Source organism: Schistocerca gregaria, chromosome 2 (genome assembly GCF_023897955.1).
Source record: "Schistocerca gregaria isolate iqSchGreg1 chromosome 2, iqSchGreg1.2, whole genome shotgun sequence".
Lineage (NCBI taxonomy): Eukaryota > Metazoa > Arthropoda > Insecta > Orthoptera > Acrididae > Schistocerca > Schistocerca gregaria.
In genome coordinates, this window is record NC_064921.1 from 766644973 (window position 1) to 766669800 (window position 24828).

Here is a 24828-nt window from a genome sequence, read left to right on the forward strand (position 1 = left end):
GTACCCCATGAAGTGAGGATCATGTGAGATTGTTGATGGTGATTTGTCCGCCGGATGGGGACATTTAGCTCCGGACCTCGCTGGTGCTTTTCGAGAGGCGTTGGCTATGGCACCGGGTTTCACCCCTCCGTTCTTTCATCATCATCCAACACGAACATGACACGACACTACGCACACATCATTACAGTCAACAACGCTTGCCAAATACATTTACATACACAGCTTTCATACTTCGCGAAGAAAAGGTGTCTGCAGCCGTGTGAGCCGTGAACGATAGGTAAAAACTTCCCAATTAGGCGGCTGAACCTCCTCTTCGGGTTGTCCCAGCTATTCGTGCCATGCGACTTTACTTATAGGTATGATGGTGGATAGTCGTGTTGAAATCACATCATCTCACAAACAGCAAGAGAGACAGTCTCCACTAACTGCGGCAACAAATCCCGAATTTGCTACGTACACTATTCGATCGAGACGTTACCAAATGTCACATTAGTTAACCTTGTGCAACTTCAATGCGACAGGCAGTTGTTTGTCACGCAACATATTCGGTTTACAAACTCACGGCTCTATTAAGACAGTGTACCGCCTGGAATATTAATTTCTAATCATAGATCCCGAACCCCAATAGTGCTAGTTTAGGACCCTTTTCCTTCTCTGCAGTTTCGACCCTAAGGCTTTTATGCACGCTATATAATTAACCCGTCTTCAAAATTCCGTTCTGTATGGACGTTACAACATCTTAATCAATATGTGTTTTTTCTTGTCTTAGTGAAAGCGGTAAAAAACATTAGTAGCAGCGTAATGCCTTCATTCTTTAGTGAACAGACCTGATCAGGTAAGGAAAAGAGGTAGCGGTTATCAGATTGTGAACTGTCGTTATTCCTACAGGAATGACTGCCAGTAGAAGTGTGCTTGGTCACCTGGTTGTAGCTCCTGAGAATGGAACTGCAATGAGACACTGGTTACGTAATATGTGCAGTCACCGCGAAGGACTCGACTGCTTAATAAGGCCGGTTCTGCGAATTATAATTAGCGGTAACTCTCCCACGACAATGTCGAGACGGATGCCAGCTGAGAGAAAATAGCTAGCTAGGAGACAGAGCACGTGGTTCAATGTCACGGATTTTCCGGCTCATTGATGTTATTGATCGTCAGTTACAATTATTGATTTCGGCTTTGCTATCTGCTTGCCTACGAGGTTATTAAAACTTAATTTGGTCAATACGAAAAACATTTTATATTAGAACAAGCTCAGTAAGAAAATTAACAAGTTCATAAACCAAACAGAATAAAGCAAAATAACTCAAATACTGCTGTACGTGTTCTAATTTGACTGTCTTCTCCCTACCAACCTGCGTAATCTCGATGTAGTAACGCTATCTCATTCAGCAGATCTTGCAGGTTCGAGTCTCAATCCAGACGTGACGGTCGGTATAAAATATTTCATTACCGTGTGTGCCCTCTAAACACATTAGAATATAATTCGTAAAATATATTGAATTCCAATTTAAGTTATTGAACGCTGCCTGAATGTGATGCTGTCGTCTTCGTTCAGAAGAATGGTTTGATGCAACTCTCCACGCCAACCTATCCTGTGCAAGCCTCGTATGTGCAGAACACTTCAACCTACGTTCACAAGAACCTGCTTACTGTAGTGAAATCTTGGTACTCCTCTACTACTTTACACCCTACTCCCTCATTCACCGCACTGTTGCCACCATAACCAATGCGGCTACTTCTTGACGCCTCGCGATGTATTCTGTCAGCTGTATATTTATTCAGGTTTCGACATAAATTTTTTTCGTTATTTATCCTACCTACCCACCCTAATCTTCAGAATTCTTCGGAACTACCGAATTTCAAGAAGCATCTGTTTCGTCCTTGTCTGTTTGCCGTCCACGTTTCATTTCCATACAAGGCTACACTGCAGTCAAATATTTTCTCAAATATTTCCTAGTACTAAAACATATATTTAGTATTAAAATTTTTTTCCAGAAAAACTTTTCTACTGTTGTAAGTCTCCATTTCATTTTTCCGTAAAATGCCAGCACCAGTTGCATTTCCCCTTTCATTTTGAAAACCATGACCGGTTTCAGCCCACAGTGCTATTATTCAGTGTATATATCAGGTTTTCTGAGAGAACAGAGAACGATTGCGTGTTGTCACATATCGATACCACCGTATTAGCGTATCACAGTTGACAACAGAACTGCAAGTTTCCGTCTAACGCCGATTGCGGTTGCGCGTGATCCGGCAGACCCAGCGGAGAATACGGCGCTGGGTTCGGCAACGAATATGTAAGACAAGTGTCCGGCGCAGTTGCTAGATCGGTTACTGCTGCTGCAATTGCAGGTTATCAACATTTAAGCCAGTCTGAACGTGGAGTTACAGTCGGTCCACGAGCGATGCGACACAGCATCTCCGAGGTAGCGATGAAGTGGGGATTTTACCGAACGACCATTTCACTAGTATACCGTGAATATCAAGAATTCGGTAAAACATCAAATCTTCGACATCGCTGCCGCCGGAAAAAGATCCTACAGGAACGAGACCAACGATGACAAGAAGATCGTTCAACGTGATAGAAGTGCAATCCTTCTGCAAATTGCTGCAGATTCCAGTGCTGGTCCATTAACAGGCGTCAGCGTGAGAAAGATTCAACGAAACATCATCGATATAGGATTTTGAATCCCTTGATGACTGCACGACACAAAGCTTTACACCTCACCTGGACCCGTCAACACCGGTATTGGACTGTTGATGACCGAAAACATGTTTCCTGGCCGGACGAGTCTCGTTTCAAATTGTATCCAGCGAATGGAAGTGTGGAGGCAACGTCATGATTCCGTGGACTCTGCATGTCAGCAGGGGACGGTTCAAGGTGGTGGAGGCTCTGTAATGGTGTGGATCGTGTGCAGCGTGATTGATATGGGATCCCTGATACGTCTAGATACGACTCTGACAAGTGACACGTACATAAGCACCCTACCTGATCACCTGCATCCGTTCATGTCAATTGTGCATTCCGACGGACGTGGGCAACTCCAGCAGGACAATTCTACACCCCACACGTTAATAATTGCTACAGTGTGGCTCCAGGAACACTCATCTGACTTTAAACACTTCCGCTGACTACCAAACTCCCTAGACATGAACCTGATTCAGCATATCTGGGGTGCCATGCAATTGCTGTTCAGGGGGAGATCTCCACCCCCTCGTACTCTTACGGATTTATGAACAGCCCTGTAGGATGTATGGCGTTAGTTCTCTCCAGAACTACTTCAGATATTAGTTGAGTCCCTGCTACGTCATGTAGCGGCACTTCCATGTGCTCGCGGGGGCCCTAGACGATATTAGCAGGTGTACCAGTTTCTTTGGCTCTTCAGTGTAGGACGGTCGGCGGTAGATTTCCCACTCGCGCTTCGAGCCACTATGCTGCAGCACCTTCGTTCGTGCTTCACCCTTGTTGACATTGTGATAGCTGGGCTCTATTTTTCGTTGAAGTCTTTTCAAAAATGGTTCAAATGGCTCTGAGCACTATGCGACTTAACTTCTGAGGTCATCAGTCCCCTAGAGCTTAGAAGTAATTAAACCTAAATAACCTAAGGACATCACACACATCCATGCCCGAGGCAGGATTCCAACCTGCGACCGTAGCGGTCGCTCGGTTCCAGACTGTAGCGCCCAGAACCGCATGGCCAATCCGGCCGGCGAGTCTTTTCACGCTTGGAGATATACAAGTGAAGGAAATCTTCCGTTCGCTGTGTTACTTGTTCACTAACCATTTCTGCTCCTGTCCAACGTGGCTACGATGATAGTTCCCGCACCACTCTCAGCCCACCTCTCCTTACCGTTGTGTTCGAAGTCGTGCAGTCGTGCACAACAAATTGCTCTTCTTTTTGTATCCTCTCCACCTGACATCGTGTATTGCATTGCTCCTAAATATGAAAATCCGGCTTCTACTTCCGGTACCTCATTTTCCAATCGAACTCCTTCAGCACCATCCTATTGATTTAATTTAAGTACATTCCATTACCCTTGTCTGACCTGTTGGTTTTATTTTATAGCCTGTTTTCAAGGCGCTACCCATTTCATTTAACTGCTGTTAAAATCCTTTATTGTCATCGTAGCATGTCTTTGGCAAACATAAGCTATGATAAAGGTCTACAATGAATGCTCTTATTTACTTCTTGCGACCGCTGTCAAACCACAAGAAAGGGGAAATATATTTTGTGCAGGGAGTCCTTTAACTCTGTCTTCAGAGTTTTCTAAATTACTTTGCTCAATGCTTTACGGTCTCCAAACAGTAATCTGAAACGAACTCCATCAGACTGAGGATACCTCAACCGTTTTCCACTCCATCCTTTGCCTAATACACAGTGACAGTAAGGACGGACACGTACTGAACGCACAATTATGTGGCTCATTAATGACAGTGTGTACTTTGGAACAATCAGAACGTGTTGTGCACGCCCGTGAGACTGAGCAACCTCCGGTATAGTCTACACACCGAGGAAAAATCCTTGGGTCATCGAATCCGTATTCTTCGCGTAACAGACACACTGACCGTCAGTGTAATGACGCAGTGCCAACGGATTAACTTGGCAGAACAACAGGACTATCTACCTAAGTCTGTGACGATGGAGTCCTAACACGGAAAGCGAAAGCAATGCATCCTGGATTCAACAAGCCTTGGAACCAGACTGTAGGTAAATGACACTAGATGAGTGATATCTGTACATTTTGTGGGCACACGATAGTTTACTGGATAGGATGGATCGTCAACGAATCTGATGTTCAGCCACTATTCTTTGAGTTCTTCAAATCTTTATAACACTCTTCTGGTGGTGTCACAGGAACACGTTTTCTGATGGAACATGAAATATGCGAAAGCATCAAACACTAAAGGATGCTAGTGGCCGTAGATAATACTGGCAGGATACTGCCACAGGTTTTATTGTGTACTCTTTCCTGAACGTCTACTGACGTGATGTAACAGAAGCATTACGCGCATGATTCATTTTGTATTGTTGTACGCCCAGTTACGGTCTTGCCATGCCGACTGCAGTCTCAACAAAACTCATTAATCAACGAAACGATACGTGAAGCTCTCTGCGAAGTCGCATCTTCACTACTGTGTCCCGTGACACTCACTTGCTCTTTTCTCAGGAGTTCATCTTCACTGTTAGTCTAATCATAAGCGCCTTACATTCTACTTTACAAAATGAATATGCATTTCGCTTCCAAGTTCTTTGTTGAAGGATAAAAACTTTTCAATACCAGATGCAACGTGATATTTTGTATCGATACAATTACCCAATATCGCACCGATACATACATACATTATGTGATCAAAAATATCCAGACACTTGGCTGAAAAAGACTTACTTGTTAGTGGCGCCCTCTATCGGTAATGCTGAAATTCAGTACGGTGTTGGCCCACCCTTAGCCTTGATGACGGCTTCCACTCTCCCCGGCACACGTTCAGTCTGGTGCTGGAACGTTCTTCACAGAGTGCTGCACTGAGGAGAGGTATCGATGTCGGTCGGTGAGGCCTGGCACGAAGTCGGCGTTCCAAAACATCCCAAAGGTGTTCTATAGGATTCAGGTCAGGACTCCGTGCAGGCCAGGGATGTTACTGTCGTGTAACCACTCCGACGCAGGCCGTGCATTCTGAACAGATGCTCGATCGTGCTGAAAGATGCAGTCACCATCTCCGAATTGCTCTTCAACAGTGGGAAGCAAGAAGGTGCTTCAAAAATCACTGTAGTCTTGTGCTGTGATAGTGCCACGCAAAACAACAAGGGGTGCAAGCCCCTTCCATGAAAAGCACGACCACACCATAACACCACCACCTCCGAATTTTACTGTTGGCACCACACACGCTGGCAGATGATGTTCAGTGGACATTCGCCACATACTAACACCCTGCCATCGGATTGCCACATTGTGTACCGTGATTCATCACTCCACACAACGTTTTTCCCCTGTTCAATCGTTCAATGTTTACGCTTGTTGCACCAAGCGAGGCGTCGTTTGGCATTTACCGGCGTGATGTGTGGCTTATGAGCAGCCGCTAGACCATGTGTAAGTGGGCTGTTCAGGTTTTTTTTATTGGTAACGCCACGTAGCGCTCTGTATGAAAATCACTGGCTGTGCTGTGTGCAGTCTGTGGCTGGTTTGCATTGTTGTTGGCTATTGTAGTGTTGGGCAGCTGGATGTTAACAGCGCGTAGTGTTGCGCAGTTGGAGGTGAGCCGCCAGCAGTGGTGGATGTGGGGAGAGAAATGGCGGAATTTTGAGAGCGGATGATCTGGACGTGTATCCATCAGAAACAGTACATTTGTAAGAATGGATGTCATGAACTGCTATATATATTATGACTTTTGAACACTATTAAGGTAAATACATTGTTTGTTCTCTATCAAAATCTTTCATTTGCTAACTATGCCTATCAGTAGTTAGTGCCTTCAGTAGTTAGAATCTTTTATTTAGCTGGCAGTAGTGGCGCTCGCTTTATTGCAGTAGTTCGAGTAACGAAGATTTTTGTGAGGTAAGTGATTTGTCAAAGGTATAGGTTAATGTTAGTCAGGGCCATTCTTTTGTAGGGATTTTTGAAAGTCAGACTGCGTTGCACTAAAAATATTGTGTGTCAGTTTAAGCACAGTCATGTATAATTTTTCTAAGGGGACGTTTCACATGAAATGCAAGTTTTCTCACCTCCCTTCTAACTTTCGTAGTTCTTGCAGTTGATCCTGAAGCAGTCTGGAATTCCTGTGTGACGGTCTGGATATGACTGCCTATTACATATTACGACTCTCTTCAGCTGTCGGCGGTTTCTGTCAGTCAACAGACGAGAACGGCCTGTACGCTTTTGCGCTGTACGTGTTCCTTCACGTCTCCACTTCAATATCATATCGGGAACAGTGGACCCAGGGATGTTTAGAAATGTGGAAATCCCACATATAGACGTATGACGCAAGTGACACCCAATCACCTGATCACGTTCGAAGTCCGTGAGTTCCGTGGAGCGCCCCATTCTGCTCTCTCACAATATCTGATGACTATTGAGGTCGCTGATATGAAGTACCTGGAAATAGGTGGCAGCACAATGCACCTAATATGAAAATCGTATATTTTGTGTGTGTCCGGATACTTTTGATCACATAGTGTAATATTGGAACACACGCATCGACACTGGTAGTATTGCATGACGTTGATTGTATATTTATGTACTTTTCTTCGACACGAATAGACTTTCAACATCGACTCTTTACTCGAAGTTATCGTGTCCGAGGGTTGCACTAAAATTTGTTCTCGAAAAAGTACTGTTTTAAAATGTAAACTGACTCTGTTTTCCGCCAGATCTCCGAAAGGAACGATGTAGTTTCGCGAAGGTTGCGCTCAGTGGATGTCGGGAGTTTATTTGCTTCTAATGTTTTTTTCCGGTAGTTGGTGCTGCACCGCGATATCGATTGTGACCTTGAATCTGCGGGCCAACATAGTCAGATGCTAATCGTTCCTGTAGAATACTAATATGCATGTTCTGTGAATATGAAGGTCCTATCTCTAGTCGATAAGGTGTCCTGTTTTTGTGAACACGAGTGTACCCTGGCGCAGGTGGGTGGAAAGGGAGTTGCAATGATGCAATTAGCTGTGTTCGCGTAAACTGCCAAGGACTGCTGAATTAGTTAACAAAAAAAAAAATGGTTCAAATGGCTCTGAGCACTATGGGACTTAACATCTGTGGTCATCAGTTCCCTAGAACTTAGAACTACTTAAACCTAAGGACATCACGCACATCCGTGCCTGAGGCAGGATTCGAACCTGCGACCGTAGCAGTCCCGCGGTTCTGGACTGAGTGCCTGAACCGCTAGACCACCGCGGCCGGCAATTAGTTAACAGATTAAAGTAAAGGCCCATAAAAGTACATATAAGCACTAGTTCCCTTGCCTAAGCGAATGTTGAATTAAACTAGCTGACTGCGTGAATTAATTCAGAAAAGCAAAACCTTAACTAGAGGCAAATGACTTCGCGGTCTCCTCGTCACAACGTAGGCAAATGTGGCTCATGCTTACCATCGTTCTAAAACACAGGTGCAGAGGTTAGCTGCAGTGATAGGTGAGCTATAGGTTTAGCCTGGTACCTATGATCAACTCTAGGACAAAGACTTCTTCTGTGCAGGTCTGAGGCGCATACATCGCTCCATCTAATGATCCAAGACGCAGTGTCTACTTCCTCTCCTTCTCAAAATCGTGATGGTTCTGCCATATCTGAGTTCTCCTTAGGCAGTCACTGTAGACGTACAGAGTTCTGACCAGTAAATAATTTATAGAAATAACGACAGTCTCCTATGTCCTAAGGAATCTTCTGTGATTAAACAGTGATACACATTTCTCTGTTGGAGTGGAGCAGAAACCAGAAATTCTCTCTCACTACGAAGGTAATCTCAGGTTTCGGGCAATGGTAGCACCTGCACACGCATGCACTCATGAGTCTTCATCTCCGGCACAAAAATAATTTTGGTGAGCAAATCCAGGGCTGCTTTGTGAAGCTTAAACATAAATTATTGCTCGCCTCCGTTGACCTCAACAGATTTTTCTCGCTGTTGGTGCCTCATGTTTTCTCATCCCATTGCAGATGTCTATTCTTTTAGAAAGAATACTCTTCGCTGGTTCTCGCAATGTAAGCTTACAGCCTGCCGAATGCTGCTTGCTTCCCTCTACGAAGCTCTTGTCGGAACATGGAGCACCGTCTCGGGCAGCGCTCTTCTGCACAGTGTGTGCCTGGCCGGGACGCTGCCTTTCAGCGAGGAACAACTTAACCACTCACTTGCAGTTATAACCCTGCATTCCTTACCCTTCCACAGTCAGCCTGCTGACCCAGCTTACAGAAAAAATTACACAAATCCTTCACTGTTTAGAAATGAAGCGAAGAAGTACTTTTTATATTGACAATCATTAGTCTTTGTTTCAGTTTCAGGTGTACTTTCCTGTGTCGCTAGTAATCGGAATTGATTTGGTAATCTAATTTGAATAGTGGGTTATTAATTAGATTCTATAGTAGTTTTAGGGAAGACTTTCCTGTAACAATTGGTAGAATCTGCAGGAAATGTAATTCGTATGCGAAAGAAGTAATTTTCAAAATACTCGTAAGACTGTTTCTTCAGTACTGAGTGTAGGAACCTTACCAGGTTAGGCTGACAGAAGAGAGAGAGCAAATCCAAGGAAGAGCAGCCACGCGATCGATTACTGAGCGTGACAGTGTTATGGAGTTCCTTAACAAACTCCAAATGCGGACATTACAAGAGATGCGTTCTGCATAAAGAAGGCGTTTGCTGTTGAAAAACTGAGAGCGTATTTTCCAGGAATAACTGGGCAACATGTTGCTTCCTCAAGCATTCGTCTCTTGGAACGACCACGATGAGAAGACCAGAGAAATTGGAGCTCATACAGAGTTCAGAATTTTAGCCGATAATTATTTTTCCGAGGCGTCATTTGTGAATGGAGTGGGAAGGGGGAGGGAAAGGTGGGAGTACTGGACGCATCTTCGCCGCACAGTGTAATGCGGCTTGCGGAGTATAGATGTAGATTTGTTCGTGTTGTACGATACAAGCCCGTTTCTTTTTTTCTCGCTAACGCAAAGGTGAGCAAATAAATAACGATTCTATAACAATTTTCTCCCACACACAGACTTCAGCAATCCTTCCGTCTAATCTGTGGAAGTGGAATACCATGCGAAACGATTCGACAGATACTTGTTGGCCACTGTGCCTACTACCTAGGGCGTTAAGTTCATCACGAGAAAGGTCAACAGGGCGTAACATTCCGAGAGCTCGTAAAGGCGATTTAACGCGGCCAGCCCCAGGCTCTCTCTGACACTGTGCTCTGGCCGGGCAGCAAGTTGCGAACGTGCCGGCCGAAGGTCGATCCCCCGCTTCTCTTCAGTACGGGAGACACGTGCTTCCCAAGAACAGCCAGAAGGTGTTTACTCTGTTCTCTCACTGTATTCCTGCTGCTCCTCTTTCGCAATTGTCGTATCGCCGATGAAGTATGTGTAAATGGCAGTCAAATGAAAACGAGACAGATGGAAAAAAGTAAGTAAACTCTTATATTATTTCACAAGTAATAGCCATAACTGTTTACACATTTATCCCACAGTGGGACAAGACAGCCCATTCCGTCACGGAAAAATGTTAGTGGTTGCCTACGGAACCGTGTCTGTAGCCAGGAGTGCACCTCTTCATGTGAAGCAAATCTACATACACGACTGTCTTTCTTCAGGGCTCCAAAACTGTGTGGGCGAGCATTTTATTCGAAGATAGTTTGAAGTACGCTGCAGAAATTTCGCTAGAAAACCCTTACACATCCTCCAAACAGCCCCGATTTCTCTCCGTGTGATTTCCATATTTTTGCAGCCCCGAAGAAAGAAATTCACTTCCGTCGATTTTTTTCGGACGAAGAGGTGCACGCCTTGCCACAGTCATGGTTCAATAATCAATTGCAAACAATTTTTTCATGAAGTAATTGACCATCTTGTCTCACAGTGGGATAAACGTATCAGCAGCTATGCCGATTACTTTCGAAATAATAAACACGTTACTTCCTTTTTTCCGTCTGTCTCGTTTTCATTTGACGGCCCCTCATACAGCACTGTCACGTTTCCAAATGTGGCACCTCGTCTTTCTTCACCTAACGATTTATTTCGTCAATGTCAGAACTTCGTATTTGGCATAGCAGATCCGATTTCTCTCTCATATACAACTGCATGGTGATTTGCAGTAAATGTCTTCTCGGGCTTTCAACTTAATCAACCAATTAACTTCCATGAGGTTTCAACCGGCCTCTGCCAAATGTCAGATGACTACCGTGAAGTCACAGCAGTCAGTCGCCACCTTGCACTTGTCTTTCACGTGTCATGAAACGCGCAGCAACGTAGGCTGCAAGTAATGCTGTCCGGCAGGTCATTAATGCCTAAAATGAATGTAAGTACTTCCCATACACCGCCCTGTCTCTGAAAAAGGGTCATAATTTGTAGTAGGAATTCATTGTTTCACGAACGTGTAAACACCTACTACTCCTCGCAGCAGCTTATTCTTAATTTACAGTTAACTTTCGACCTGACTCTAAATTTAGCTTTACGGTGTTTTGTTTCGTCCGTATCGTCCCCTTAGCACTTTTAATTCTAAAGGAACAATGTGCGTTCCTAATGACAGCATTTCATGAGTCAGTTTTCATGATTCAGAAAGTTTATGGTTTTTCGCTGAGGGACTGCTAAAGACACAAAGCAACAAGAACAGCGTATATTTCGGGATAGCAGAGACATGAATTTAGGGTCGACTACTCCATAAGAATTAACGATTTTAAAGTTTGTTTTGCAAAAGGAAATTGTCACTAACTTCCTGGAAGAATTGTTTTCAACAAACAGATACTAATTTAATTTTTTTTCCATTTGTTCGGAATGAGTTTGAAGATTAGTTTTGACTAGTGGATACTTTTGGCAGCGATTTTACGTGATTTCCTAAATATATCCTGAACCCGTCGTTATTACTCAAAACGAACGGAACAATATTTCTACATAGCGGTGCATATTAACAAAGATTAAGTCATACTTATCCATTATGAAGTGGTCGTTGAAAACAAATGAATATTTCTTATGTTGGTACATGATATTGATTAACGTGGGTGGTTATGAGTTAACTGAAAAGCGTCAAATGAGTGATTCATGTTCAAGTTTTAAATTTAAAATAGTGATTCATATAGTCAAGAAAATGGAAACTGATAGTTCACATGGAATTATCATGGTTGCAAGTATCGGACACCCTATGATAACAATTTTTATATTTTTAAGGACTTGAATATTAGTGAGATGCAGTGAAGAAATCGAAGCATTGGAACAATAATCTAGCAAATACACACTGATCTCGGAAAAAGTATAAAACGTCACTATACTTAAAGTTGTGGGTGTCACAAAGATTGGGCACACATTGATACAAATTATTTAATTTGGTAGCCATTAATATTAGGGAGATGTCGTAAAGGAACACTGCCGCACGAAGCATTTTGCGGCGGTTGTGGAAAGTGAAGAGTATAATTCAGACTGCCTTTTATCTCAATGCGCAGTGATCAAGTATACATAAATTTTGAATGCTACCACTGTAATATAATTCACAAATTAAAATAGAGAGAAAAATGTCTTATCTGTGATATGTACCTTCTACGTGATGATTTCGTCCTCGTTTGTGAAATAATAAGGGTAGGGAAAGAACCATATACTATGAACGAAGTGAAATTAGTTTATAAATGCAACTATTTGTTGTTAAAAACGTATGTTATCACAAAAATCTACTGTCACTGTCGTTCAATGGTACGTATCTAATATGGTGTATGAAAGGATGTCGTGTTGCGATCATTCCTTCTACTGAAACTGGTTTCTCTTACCTTTATACTGTCAGCGCTTTGTTAAACATTACTCTTTCGGTGTCCTAAAATATACAGCCCTAAAATGGTAGACAACGGAAAAACCAAAATTTTTGTTTTATCTGTTTTGTTTGACACTTGATACACTTGATACAGTGTGGAACCGCGCTACCGCTACGGTCGCAGGTTCGAATCCTGCCTTGGGCATGGACGTGTGTGATGTCCTTAGGTTAGTTAGGTTTAAGTAGTTCTAAGTTCTAGGGGACTGATGAGCTTAGCAGTTAAGTCCCATAGTGCTCAGAGCCATTTGAACCATTTTTACACAAAATTTGAGTCACAGTACGAAGTGCACAATATTTAACCTCGCGTAGTGTTGCGTCAGAACGCTTGGATAAGCATCGAATCCATGTTAGCTGTAACGTGCAGTGATAGAGAGTACTGTACCTCCCGAAGCGCTCATAGCTGGCGTTCGAGTAGCCTTCCTTCTGCGCAGTCGTCATAGGAACGACCATCTTGCCATGCCCGTGTAGCCACTTAAGGAAGCCAGCGCAGAAACGACTACTGCAAGCAGAAGGCTAGCTTCTTATGTATAGCGCAGCCGGCAGGTGATAAGTGATCGTGAACGGGGGGGCCATCCCACCAGGAGCTCTCCATCGGCGCTCGATAATTGAAGAGCGAGGCCCCGTGGAGGGGAACGTGTCACGTATACACTTCCGTCCGCACCGCCGATATGTTTCCGCCGGCTCTTGTATCTGTCACACACACACACAGACACACACACACACACACACATACATACACGTGTGTGTGTGTGTGTGTGTGTGTGTGTGTGTGTGTTGCTCGCTCGATGCCCGGCAGCAAGGCTCAATTATCTAATTTGCAGTAGACTCCGCCGACTGTGCGTTGTTCCAAGCTAAATGTGTGGCGATGTTTCCCCTAATGTGGGTTCATTTATTACCCTTGTCGTGGCAGGGTGACCTTTCACGTTGACACCCGACTACGTGAATTCCCAGGAACGCTGAGCTCGTAAACATTGGCGTGACCTACTCCAATGTCTAGTATCTTGCCCGCATCCCTTCTTTTCTCTTGTTCTCTGCTTAGCATTTATTCATCATTTGACAACGTAGTTTCACTGCTCCTTTCATTGGTAACAAATATCTGGGTGTGCCACAGTACCTATAGCTACGATGCACAAACAGTTTAAAGAACTAAAAGATACTTACAGTGTGAGAGGAGCAGTATGTTTGCTGCATTCTGTAGCCGAAAACGCAAGTACTTCGCACCGAAGATCGATCCCAATTGTATTGATGTTTCACATATACAAAGGGCGTTCAAAAATTTTTGGACAGTCGTCTCTAATTTTTTAATTTTTTGCAGGAGGAGAATGAATTTCTATGTGAACATACTTGGAACATTTAGCTATAATTTGGAATAGAAAAATAGTGGACAGTGAAGTAGATATCAGGTTGCGGCAACGGTCGGTGATGGAGTTCCTCTTCAAGACCGGCGATGATTCTGCCACATCGGTTCACAGGGAGTTGCTCCCTGTTTATGGGAAGGACTCAGTGGATCGCAGCAGTACCCAGTGGTGGCTGCAGAGGTTTAAAGAAGGTGATTTCTCTCTACTGGACAATCCAAGACGCGGTAGACCATCGACGGCAGTCAGTGATGTGAAGAAGGAGACCATTGATCAAATTGTCCAAAATGACAGATGTGTGACGACACGACAGCTTGCTGAAATGACTCGTTTGTCATTGGGTAGTGTGGTGTCACTGGTACAGTCACTAGAGTGCACGTTGGGTGCCTAGATTATTGACAAAAGAAATGAAAACAGTGAGGGAGAATGTGTGCAACGGTCCCATGAAGACCTTTTCGAAGAGTGGGAATAGTGTTTTGTCGGCGTCATTACCCAGGATGAAACATGGTTGTTTTTGTCCGAACCTGAGAGCAAAACCCAATCCATGGAGTGGCATCATTCGGGTTCCCCTCGAAAGAAGAAACCAGGACTTTCACGAGCAGCAGGCCTAAAGGTGATGGCTGGAATCAGTGTGGTGTCATTTTCATTGACTTTTTGGAACCTGGCTCCACAATTAACCAGGACCGTTACTGTTTGTCATTAGTCAAGCTGCGACGTGCTATTTAGACAAAAATTCCACAGCTTCAGGGTCAGCTCATCAGACTACACTATGACGATGCCAAACACCATACAGCCCTTATGATGCAGGAGAAAATCAGGAAAATGGGTTGGAAAAATTGTTCCTCATCGTCCCTACAGTCCGCAGTTGGCCCTGTCTAATTTTTACCTCGTTGGTCATCTGAAGGCCCATCAAAGTGCATTTACATCATGGAAAGAACATTGGGTGAGATGCATCACAGCTGATAGAAGCTACATTGAGAAGTGTATAGCTAAATGTTCCAAGTATATTCACAAAAAATTTCATTCTCCTCCTGAAAAAAATAAAAAAATTAGAGACGACTGTGCAAACTTTTTGAACGCCCTTTGTATCATAAATACATGTCACAACATTGAGAAAATAAGTGTTAATCTCTAGATAATGCACACTGTCAATAAAGGCAACAAAATGAAACCCTGCTAGGAATCTGTGATTTACATCCACATAAAGAAAGTAGCACAAAATTACCTCAATGAGTATTTTGAAACTAAATCAAGCAATTTCATTATAAGTTTGAACAAGGTATTTTTTTAGAAATTAGACTTAATTTCTCGTGCTTACCTGATATATAACTATTTTTCATATATATCTTAATTCCCAATACCTTACAGTAATAAGTACGTGCACCTGTCTGCGAATTTCGCAATTTCTTAGCTATATTTCAGTCTCAGCACGCATTTACAGAAAATTTTGTAACATGGGGAAATCGTGCAATATTCAGAAGCAGATTAATCTTAAAGTATATGCTCAGTTCCTCTGTGTCACAATAGCTCAGAAAATGAACATTCATGTCCCAACTCACCTCCTTCTGCCGTCCATGTGTTATGTAAATTCCTTAGCCTTAAAATCTCTGGTGAAAAGTGGAACCTTTCTGCGAGCCATCCACAACACTATGTGACTGATGTACAATAGGATACAGTTTACGGGTTCAGAATGCAGCACACTTATTATTTCTTTTGGTCTTGAAGTACTTTTTGTTCCTTTAAACTATTTGAGCGCCACACTCACAGACTCTGTGACTAATCCAGATAATTTTTACTAGTGCTAGTAACAACCTTTCCTCGAGGCCACCCCTCATGCTGCTAGAAAAATCTTTTCGTCTATTCTCACCTTCGAAATGCACCATCTCTACTAAAGAGTGCTACAATCCTACAAGTTTACCAACTAAGCAGGTGGCGCAGTAGTTAAGACAGGAGCTTTCCATTCGGAAGGAGTGAGATTAAGACACGCATTTGGCCAACCCGATTTAAGCTTACCGCGGTTTCCTAGGTCAGTGATTGCCAATCTTTTTTGCTAAAGAGCCAATATTGGCATTGTGGAGCGGCGCCTATGCCCGCTTATGCATCGATCTTTTTGTTAATTCATAACCTACACTACCGGCCATTAAAATTTCTACCCACGAAGACGACGTGCTACAGACGCGAAATTTAACCGACAGGAAGAAGATGCTGTGATATGCAAATGATTAGCTTTTCAGAGCATTCACACAAGGTTGGCGCCGGTGGCGACACCTACCATGTGCTGACATGAGGAAAGTTTCCAACCGATTTCTTATACACAAACATCAGTTGTTGTGATGCTTCGTATAAGGAGGAGAAATGCGTAGCATCACGTTTCCGACTTTGATCAAGATCGGATTGTAGTCTATCGCAATTGCGGTTTATCATATCGCGACATTGCTGTTCGCGTTGGTCGAATCCAGTGAATTTTAGCAGAGTATGGAATCGGTGGGTTCAGGAGGTTAATACGGAACGCCGTGCTGGATCCCAACGGCCTCGTATCACTAGCAGTCGAGATCACAGGCATCTTATCCTCATGGCTGTAACGGATCGTGCAGCCACGTCTCGATCCCTGAGTCAACAGATGGGGACGTTTGCAAGACATCAACCATCTGCACGAACAGTTCGACGACGTTTGCAGCAGCATGGCCTATCAGCTCGGAAACCATGGCTGCGGTTACCCTTGACGCTGCATCACAGACAGGAGCGCCTGCGATGGTGTACTCAACAACGAACCTGGGTGCACGAATGGCGATCTACATATACAGTACGTGTGTATACAACAGCCACTACAGAGCGATTATTGTGCTGTGCTGTGGCGAAGCAATAATCACACGTGCAGTGTAAGGAAAAGAGTGTTGCCTCACCCCACCCCCAATCCTCTCCGCAGTTACGTTCTCCTTACGGCTTTCGATGTGTTGGCCTTCGGTTTCCTTCGCTTCTTGCACCCTCCTGATAAATTTGTCACGGTGTCGTAAAAAAATATAGATAAGAATGGCGATGGCACTCAGTTATTTTCTACTCGAAGTACCGCTCCGGTATTCCTCCAAACTGATTTAGCTTGGAGTTGAACGCCTCCTGAGTCCAGTGAGGCAGATACTGCAGTAGCTTACTCGGTGAATGCATGGAATTTTCAGCGATAAGCATGGGCTACATGACAGGCATACTTAGGGAGTGTGGGAGCTGGTCAATACGTCTATCGAGGAAGAGCAACGCATAAAGTACGTTCCTGCATCCCCATCCAGTATCCACTTCATCATTAGGTCTCTTTTCGCCATCCCCTACGATTTAACTGAAATTCTTTTTACAGTTTTCCCCTTCTTATATTTTGATTTTTTCTGGCAGATAATATCTCGGTCTGACCCCTGAAACGAATTGATGATGACAACAGCATTGTAATCACAGATAAACCACCAGTACTCCTGGTACTGTGAGCAATGAAAACATTTGTAAAGAGACAATGAACACAAAGCAAAAAAAAAAAAAAAAAAAAAAAAAAAAAAAAAAAAAAAAAAAAAAAACGGCTGGAAAAGTGAAAATATTGCCGTCAGATTAATCGAATGTATAGTTCTATAAATTACCTACCAAAAAATAATTTGGTGTGAATATTGATTGTTAGCTCAGCACGAATGAGCACAAAGATATTGGCAAAGAGAATATCGTCAGCGTATTATTCCTTTAGAGTCCTTTTAGCAGCATGTAACAGCAAGTGCTTCCTAATTCGTATGTATACGCACTGTTTCGTTATAAAATCCTTTTCTGAGAATGAAATAGCCGAAATATGGACCCAGAATTCAAACTAAAGAAAAGGGGAGTAAAAATTAAACTATAAGCAATCGGCTGTACGGCCATCAGAGGGCGGAAGTTTTGCTCCATCAAGCGGAAGTATCAGACCAGAAAACCTACGGGAAGAAGTTCTGTTCTGATGAAGAAACACGTCGCGTGGTGAAGGAATTGTTTCGCAAACTCAAAACAGAATCCCGTCCGACGAGAATTCTGGCAACTTTTAAGGGCTGGTGATCTTTCATAGAGCGCTGGGAAGATTATGTCTGAAAGCGATACATATTAGTGCAACGTGTGCAAAATAAATAGTATTTAAACACTTTTCATTTGGTTCTCATAAGGACATTACATTTCATTGGTAACAGCAATAAGGCAGATAGTCTTGTTCGGCGAAGAACTGTAGTGTCACAGCTTTTGACACTGGCACTAAAACTATATTCTTATCGCCTCATATGATCACAGGTAACGTCAAATTCTGTTTCGTAATTCAGCATATTATTTGTTACATTTTGTATTTTAATGCTCTATATTTTAATATACTCGTATTTAATTTTTTTCAAAGGAATGATTCTGTGATATTGTTTTTTTATTGTTTTCGTGCGGAGCAAGCGAGACCTACTGCCGGTTGCAGTTCGCCCGCTGCGGCCCGTAAACTGGGCGTTATTTCGCCAATCACGCCGTAAGAAGACGCAAATATCGTAAGAAGACGCATTTACAGTCGTCGTGCACCTGCTACTGTTTATTAACAATAACTCAGATATTTTCGTTTTATTCTATTGAAAACTGTCTGAAAAAAAAGCAAATTCTCACAAGTCAATTATCTGTGTTGATCAGAATGTGGTACTGATGAAAGATAATACTTCATATATTAGAATAAAATGCGATTTTTACAAGTTGCTTCCTTTTTAATAAAAAAAAAAAGCATCCATTGAACCTGCAGTCTGAAGAAAAGGTGTTGAGAGAGAAACACTACACCACAATCCAGGTTACAGGAATAGCTTTTGGATATGCAACGTCATTCAAATGTTCAAATGGCTCTGAGCACTATGGGACTTAACATCTGAGGTCATCAGTTCCCTAGAACTTAGAACTACTTAAACCTAACTAAACTAAGGACACCACACACATCCATTCCCGAGGCAGGATTCGAACCTGCGACCGTAGCGGTAGCGCGGTTCCACGCTGAAGCGCCTAGAACCGCTCGGTCATTCCGGCCGGCTATGCTACGTCATGTTATGCTTTTTGAGGTACTGTATTTATCTTCCTTTTTTTTAAAATTCTGTGTATAAAAAATAATTAGCCCTGAAGGTAATTTAGTTGTTTATTATAATGCATAGCTTATTCGTTATTTGGATTGATAAACTGAGACGTGTCAGTATCACATTTTCCGTGTATGGCAGCCGACGGCACTTACCAATTATCTTCAGTGTACCGTTTCACAAGAAGCGACGTAACAGAGGCATGAGTCAACACCTTCAGTGGACATTGCCCCTACTCACAAGGGAACCTCTCCATCGCACCCCCCTCAGATTTAGTTATAAATTGACACAGTGAATAGGCCTTGAAAAACTGAACACAGATCAATGGAGAAAACAGGAAGAAGTTGTGTGGAACTATGAAAAAAAAGCAAAATATATAAACTGAGTAGTCCATGAGCATGATAGGCAACATCAAGGATAGTGTGAGTTCAGTACTTCTTGGTGCACGGAAGACAGCATGGATGAGAGCATACGTGAAGACAGTGCGTCATTACATATCTAGAATTCTCTTTTATCATGTCTAATGTTTTTATTCGCTTTGAGCGTTGCCCAATATTTTTCTTGCTTCGTAGCTCACAGTGCTGCTGATCTCACGTCTGCCGTCCAAATTAAGAACTCTGTTTTCTTTATTTCAGTTCCATATTTTGAGTGACGCGTTATATACTTCATGTTCCTGAGCTATAACACTGTAACAGTGACTGCTACATCAGTGCATAAAGGACTAACAATAATTCCAGTCAAAATGTATTATCACATGTACTCCATATTGCGGAAGAGTTTAAAAATAATTTGATATCAAATATTAAGAAAAGTTAATGTGACATAAAACGCGTAGCTAGTGAGATGCAGATAAAATTCCTTATTCTCATAAGGAGACAAAATCAGACAGTGACGTTTCAATTAAGCCACCTACGTGACGTGGAGTAGTTACGGTAGCAACAAGCAGTGTGCTGCACGGTTTATTCCTCCCATGTTTCGTTTTTCAGTGTTTCTAAGTCATAATTCTCGTATCACTATATATTTTTCCGCAGATAAAATAGAGCTGTTGTATTATCCAAAAACTCAGTTTACATTAGTCAGACTACTTTAGTGTCTTTGTTAATTGTTTTTAATGTTCCTTCAAACATTATACTGTTTTGTATTTCATTTATTCCAGCTATTCCGAGACTCAAATCATGGCACATGGTAAATGACTACTTACGATTCGAAAGCATCTACATTTGGTTCTTGTCGGTATTAAATTATTATCATAGCAGCCTCCGTAATTATCGTGATTTTTTGGCATTACTCACTCCTCTATTACTCATAACGCTAGTTTATGATGTGTGTTCAGTGTTAATAAAATATATTCTGTTGAGCTATTCAATATGATTCATAAAGCTGCAACAATATGGATTAAATACTTATTTCATTTGCATCTTACGACATTCCTGTGAGTATGTCTTTCAATACAAGTTTTCCATCCCAGGTATCCATCAAAGTAATAATCTACTTCCGCGCTTCAGTGTCCCAAAAGCTTCAAATCTTTACTCGTCCACTGACCGTACAGCTCAATTTACCCTATTATGCATAACAGCTTGCGCTAGTTTGACTCATAGTTTAGTAATGCCTCTGCCCAGGATGTTTCCGGACGCGTTAAACTCGTGAATGCCAAGGTTTGGTGGCTGCCTTATCTGAGTATGACACAGAACGCTACAACTGTGGTAAGTAGCTGGTAGCAAACTGTGTAAACAGGTGTATCTCGGGCAAACATCCACGGATAACTCGAAGCACAATGTCCATCATACTGGAAAGAGACTATCTCAGGCACGTCTGTTCATCAAAACAATAACCAGCAGTATCTGAAAGCATGGGAATTTCTAAAGCCGTTAAGTATTTTTAATTTTTCGAGAAATGCTCTCAACAACACGTAAACTGCAATTCCAGTAATGTAATGATTCTGTTTGTCGTATAACTACATGATTATTGAATACCACCCAGCAGTTAACAGGAATATATCTGCGGAGGGGAAGTTCCAATAAGAGCATCTGAGGAATACTTTCGCATTCCCTCATCAGTTTTTAAATTTGTAGCTCGTCTGTAGCTGAGTAACAACTAAAGTTTGCAGATAAGGATTGCAATGGAAAGACTGACGCACAGGGACCACTTGTCCTTTTCATTACAGGTAATTAGTTTTGAAACTTATAATTTCTTCTCTTAGAACTGGTAACGTCTACTCACAGTAACAGTAACCACAGAAATGTTTATCTTGTCTCAAATATTTGACATTCTTAAGAAATGATTGCCTGAAGTGAGACGGCGGCACGGGCAACAGTCAAGGAACGTAATCGTTCTCGAGTTGAAAAACCAGCACGGCAAAAGAACTGTAGGAAGTTAATATCGGAAACCTATATGGATTGTGTTGCGTCGAAGCTGGGGAAGTGAGATACCGTACTAGTGTCATCTACACCTTCTTTAATTATGTGAACACCTGTGACACTTCCTCTCTCCCAAAACGCGCACGAAAGTCTTTAAATGCAAATTGTGAGATACGTTTATGAAATGAAAAACAGAACTATTAACTAGGACAATCTAATCAATTATTAGAGTGTTAACAGAAGACTGACCTAGCGCGCCGGCCGTGTGGCCGAGCGGTTCTAGGCGCTTCAGTCTGGAACCGCGCGATCGCTACGTTCGCAGGTTCGAATCCTGCCTCAGGCATGGGTGTGTGTAATGTCCTTAGGTTAGTTAGGTTTAAGTAGTTCTAAGTTCTAGGAGACTGATGACCCCAGTGTTAAGTCCCATAGTGCTCAGAGCAATTTGAACCATTTTTTTGACCTTGCGCATTTTGAGACAGCTACTAAATCATTTACTAGCACAGACTTAGAAAACATCTCCGGTGTGCAGTTATTATACGCAAGCCTGAACTAGTTTTTTTTAAATAGGGTTTCCGCCATTTGACTGCATGTTTTAACATCATGTTCGAATTTACAGCCATTGTGAAATGCTGAGGTGAACAATCAGAAAATGTCCTACGTGTATCAATGATTTGTCATCGCCGAACATTACAACATACATCTGGCTATGCACTGTGTCGTGTTTCTCCTGTACACAACGTCAGCCGCACTATCTACTTTAAATTCGTACATTTATGCTGTAATGTGGCGACTGGTGTAGGAAGGTGCAGAGTTTTAATCCTTAACAGGTGCGGTAGTATAATGGTACTAGCTGCGTAACAGCTGCGCATTAAGTGGCACAATGTAACTATAAAGTTGACGAAAGGAAGTTTTGCATACACTTTTCAGAAGAGTTCTATTGTTTGTTTTGCGATGGAAAGCTGTGAAACAAGTTTCCCACTCACCATAATCATAGTTCATCGAAATAACGAACACAAAACGATAATGTTGCTTATTGCCCAGATTCTTCATCCGAATTCCTGCGTTCCTAACAATATTTACGTCCACTCCATTCCCTTTCAACAAGATCCTGCAAACTATGTTAACTGATATTCATATTTACATTTCGAATGAAAAAATCTTATAATGTTTATTATTTAACTTATTACTTATTAGTTCTCAGCTGTTAGGCCACTATCAGGAGCAAAGATAAATATGTGTGAATTTTTTGAGATCAAAAATCTTCAATTAGTTGCATCCAAAGAATTTTTGAAGTCACTGTCGAAGATGATCACTATTAATCTTTGGTAGAAGATTGAATTAAAAAGAATCATTTCGATAAAAATATTTAGCCAAAAGAAAATACAATGTCTGATCACTCAGTAAAAAATTGTGGCAAATAAATCTACTTTTCTTAATTGTCATTATTTCCAGATGGTTCACCTGCCTCTCTTTGTGGATGTTGTGTAGTAGCTCATGTTTCAGCGTGCAAGGTGATCTGTAAAGCTACTGTAGATTCTCCTTTATTTTATTATGTCTTCTGTTATGTTGTTCCTTTAAGAGGATGGCTGTCGCCCTGACAGATTGGCCTACATAGAATTTGCTACAATTAAAAATGATATTGTCTATTCCCCTCTTTTCCAAAAGCTATCCTTAGCACCGAACAAAATATGTACAATAGTGTTCTGCACATAAAATGTTTTAAATTTTCTATATTTAATCTTAGTGGTCATATTCTAAGAGGATTTTCCTAAATATGGAACTGTGTATCACTGGGATCTTGAGGTAGGAGGTCAAACGGTGTGTAAATATGAGTGAAGGCAAGCGTTTTTGGTTTTTTTTACGCCATATGAAGTCCAGAAAGATAGGCTTGTAACCATTCCTTGACATTATTTATTTCGATGTGTTTAATTCTGTCTGGAAGTTTTCCTTGTGGGTATGGTCATTATGCGATATATCAGTGAATGGAAGGCAGCATGATTATGTGTCAGTGGGTGTTGAGTATTAGCTGTCTAACAGTCATTGGTGATATTAATATCACAGATTTCCATAGTCAGATCTAGATAATTTATAGTTACTCCCAAATCCAAGTGCGAATTTGATATTTTTTGTTTTGAATGTAGGTGTTTAAGGAATGTTTGAAATTGCCTTGTAGTACCGGTTCATAAGCACAACAAATGGTTAACATAGCTCAACTAGTAACCACCAAAAATTTTCAAAATTGTTCATCAAAATTTCTTCTAGGATTGTACTGAGGGGTGAATCCCATGGGCAGATCATCTAATTCTTTGTATATCTTACCACTGAAAGGGAAATAATGGTGTAGTCGATAATTGTGTGTTGCTAATCTTATGTCATAAGTTGTCACTGGGTAACTCCAGATTTGTGAAGTAAGTTGTGAGATTATTTAGGCATTCCTGAAAGGGCATGTTAGTAAATAAGCTTAATTTCATTCATCATAATCGATGGTGTTGGGAAGCCTGTAACTGTATCATTCATGACTCAAGAATGAAACACAGTTACGTATTTTTTCGTGTTAAGCACGACGCGTTTCGCGAATTTATTCTGGTTCTCAAGTGCAAATATTTACATAGATATTTTGTGATTTTTGCATGTGTGCTGTGGCTACCACTCTAGCCGACCAGTCGGCTTTTTGTGGTTTTAATTAATTCGGTAAATCGGACAAAATAAATGTTGTGGTTCTTTTACGTACCAGTGTTAGAAAACGGTATTTTTCCTGTTTACTTACAGGTGTTGTACCTCCTTCATTTTACAGAAATCGACACAAACGCAAATGATCACTCACATTGTTTGTGAAATTAGGATATGGTACAAAGATATTACGACAGTATGGCTTTACAAAGAGCTTTGGTACAGTCAGAGGTGTTATGTTTTTTGTTGATCGTATTATTTACATCATGTTGTCACTTGCAACTTCTGTCTTACGATTTCTGACTGTTTCTGTCATTTAATTTATCGTTTACGATTTATATTCTATTTTATACTATTTTGTTGCAAATATTGAATTAAGTGTGTGGAGGAATTGACATATTTATAAATTTACTATAGTTATTACCATATTTATAGGGGAGAAGCATTTGAAGACATTACTCGATTCACTATCTAATCTGTCATTGCGAACGTTTTGCCCCTTGGTTTTTATGGTGTACAAACTGAATCAATTGCACATGATTTATGAAAGTGATCTTAAGATCTCCTCTTATGCTTGTGAGTCGGCGTGCTTGTGTGTGTTGCTATGGCTGATTTTGTGAACTGGTTATGTGTGTAACAGTCGATGTGTTCAGTGTATCTAGTGTGAAAGTTCAAGCCAGTCTGTCCTATGTAGTAGCTTGAGCAAATTTTACGAGTGATTTCGTATATTCACGAGCCCGACAATTAATGTATTTTATTGTTTAAGGCACACACTAATTACTGTTGTACTCCACTGGTTGTGGAGATAGTTAATTTAACTTCATGTGAAGTAAGCATGGCTAGAGAGACAGAACAACACACCTCCAAACATTACATAAAACACCTATG

General features: G+C 41.7%; 1 protein-coding gene across 4 annotated transcripts in view; it reads right to left on the reverse strand.

Moving 5' to 3' along the window:
• The window catches only part of LOC126334990 (sodium-independent sulfate anion transporter-like), a 303702-nt gene that overhangs the window by 234100 nt on the left and 44774 nt on the right, over nt 1-24828 (reverse strand). Inside the window, exon 1 of one of the 4 annotated variants that reach the window (XM_049997801.1) lies at nt 12863-13005. The exons of the other annotated variants lie outside the window; for them this stretch is intronic. Coding sequence (XP_049853758.1) covers nt 12863-12930 — 68 coding nt within the window. The 5' untranslated portion in view covers nt 12931-13005. Of the gene's footprint in view, nt 1-12862; nt 13006-24828 lie in introns of those variants that run through there. 4 annotated transcript variants of the gene reach the window in all.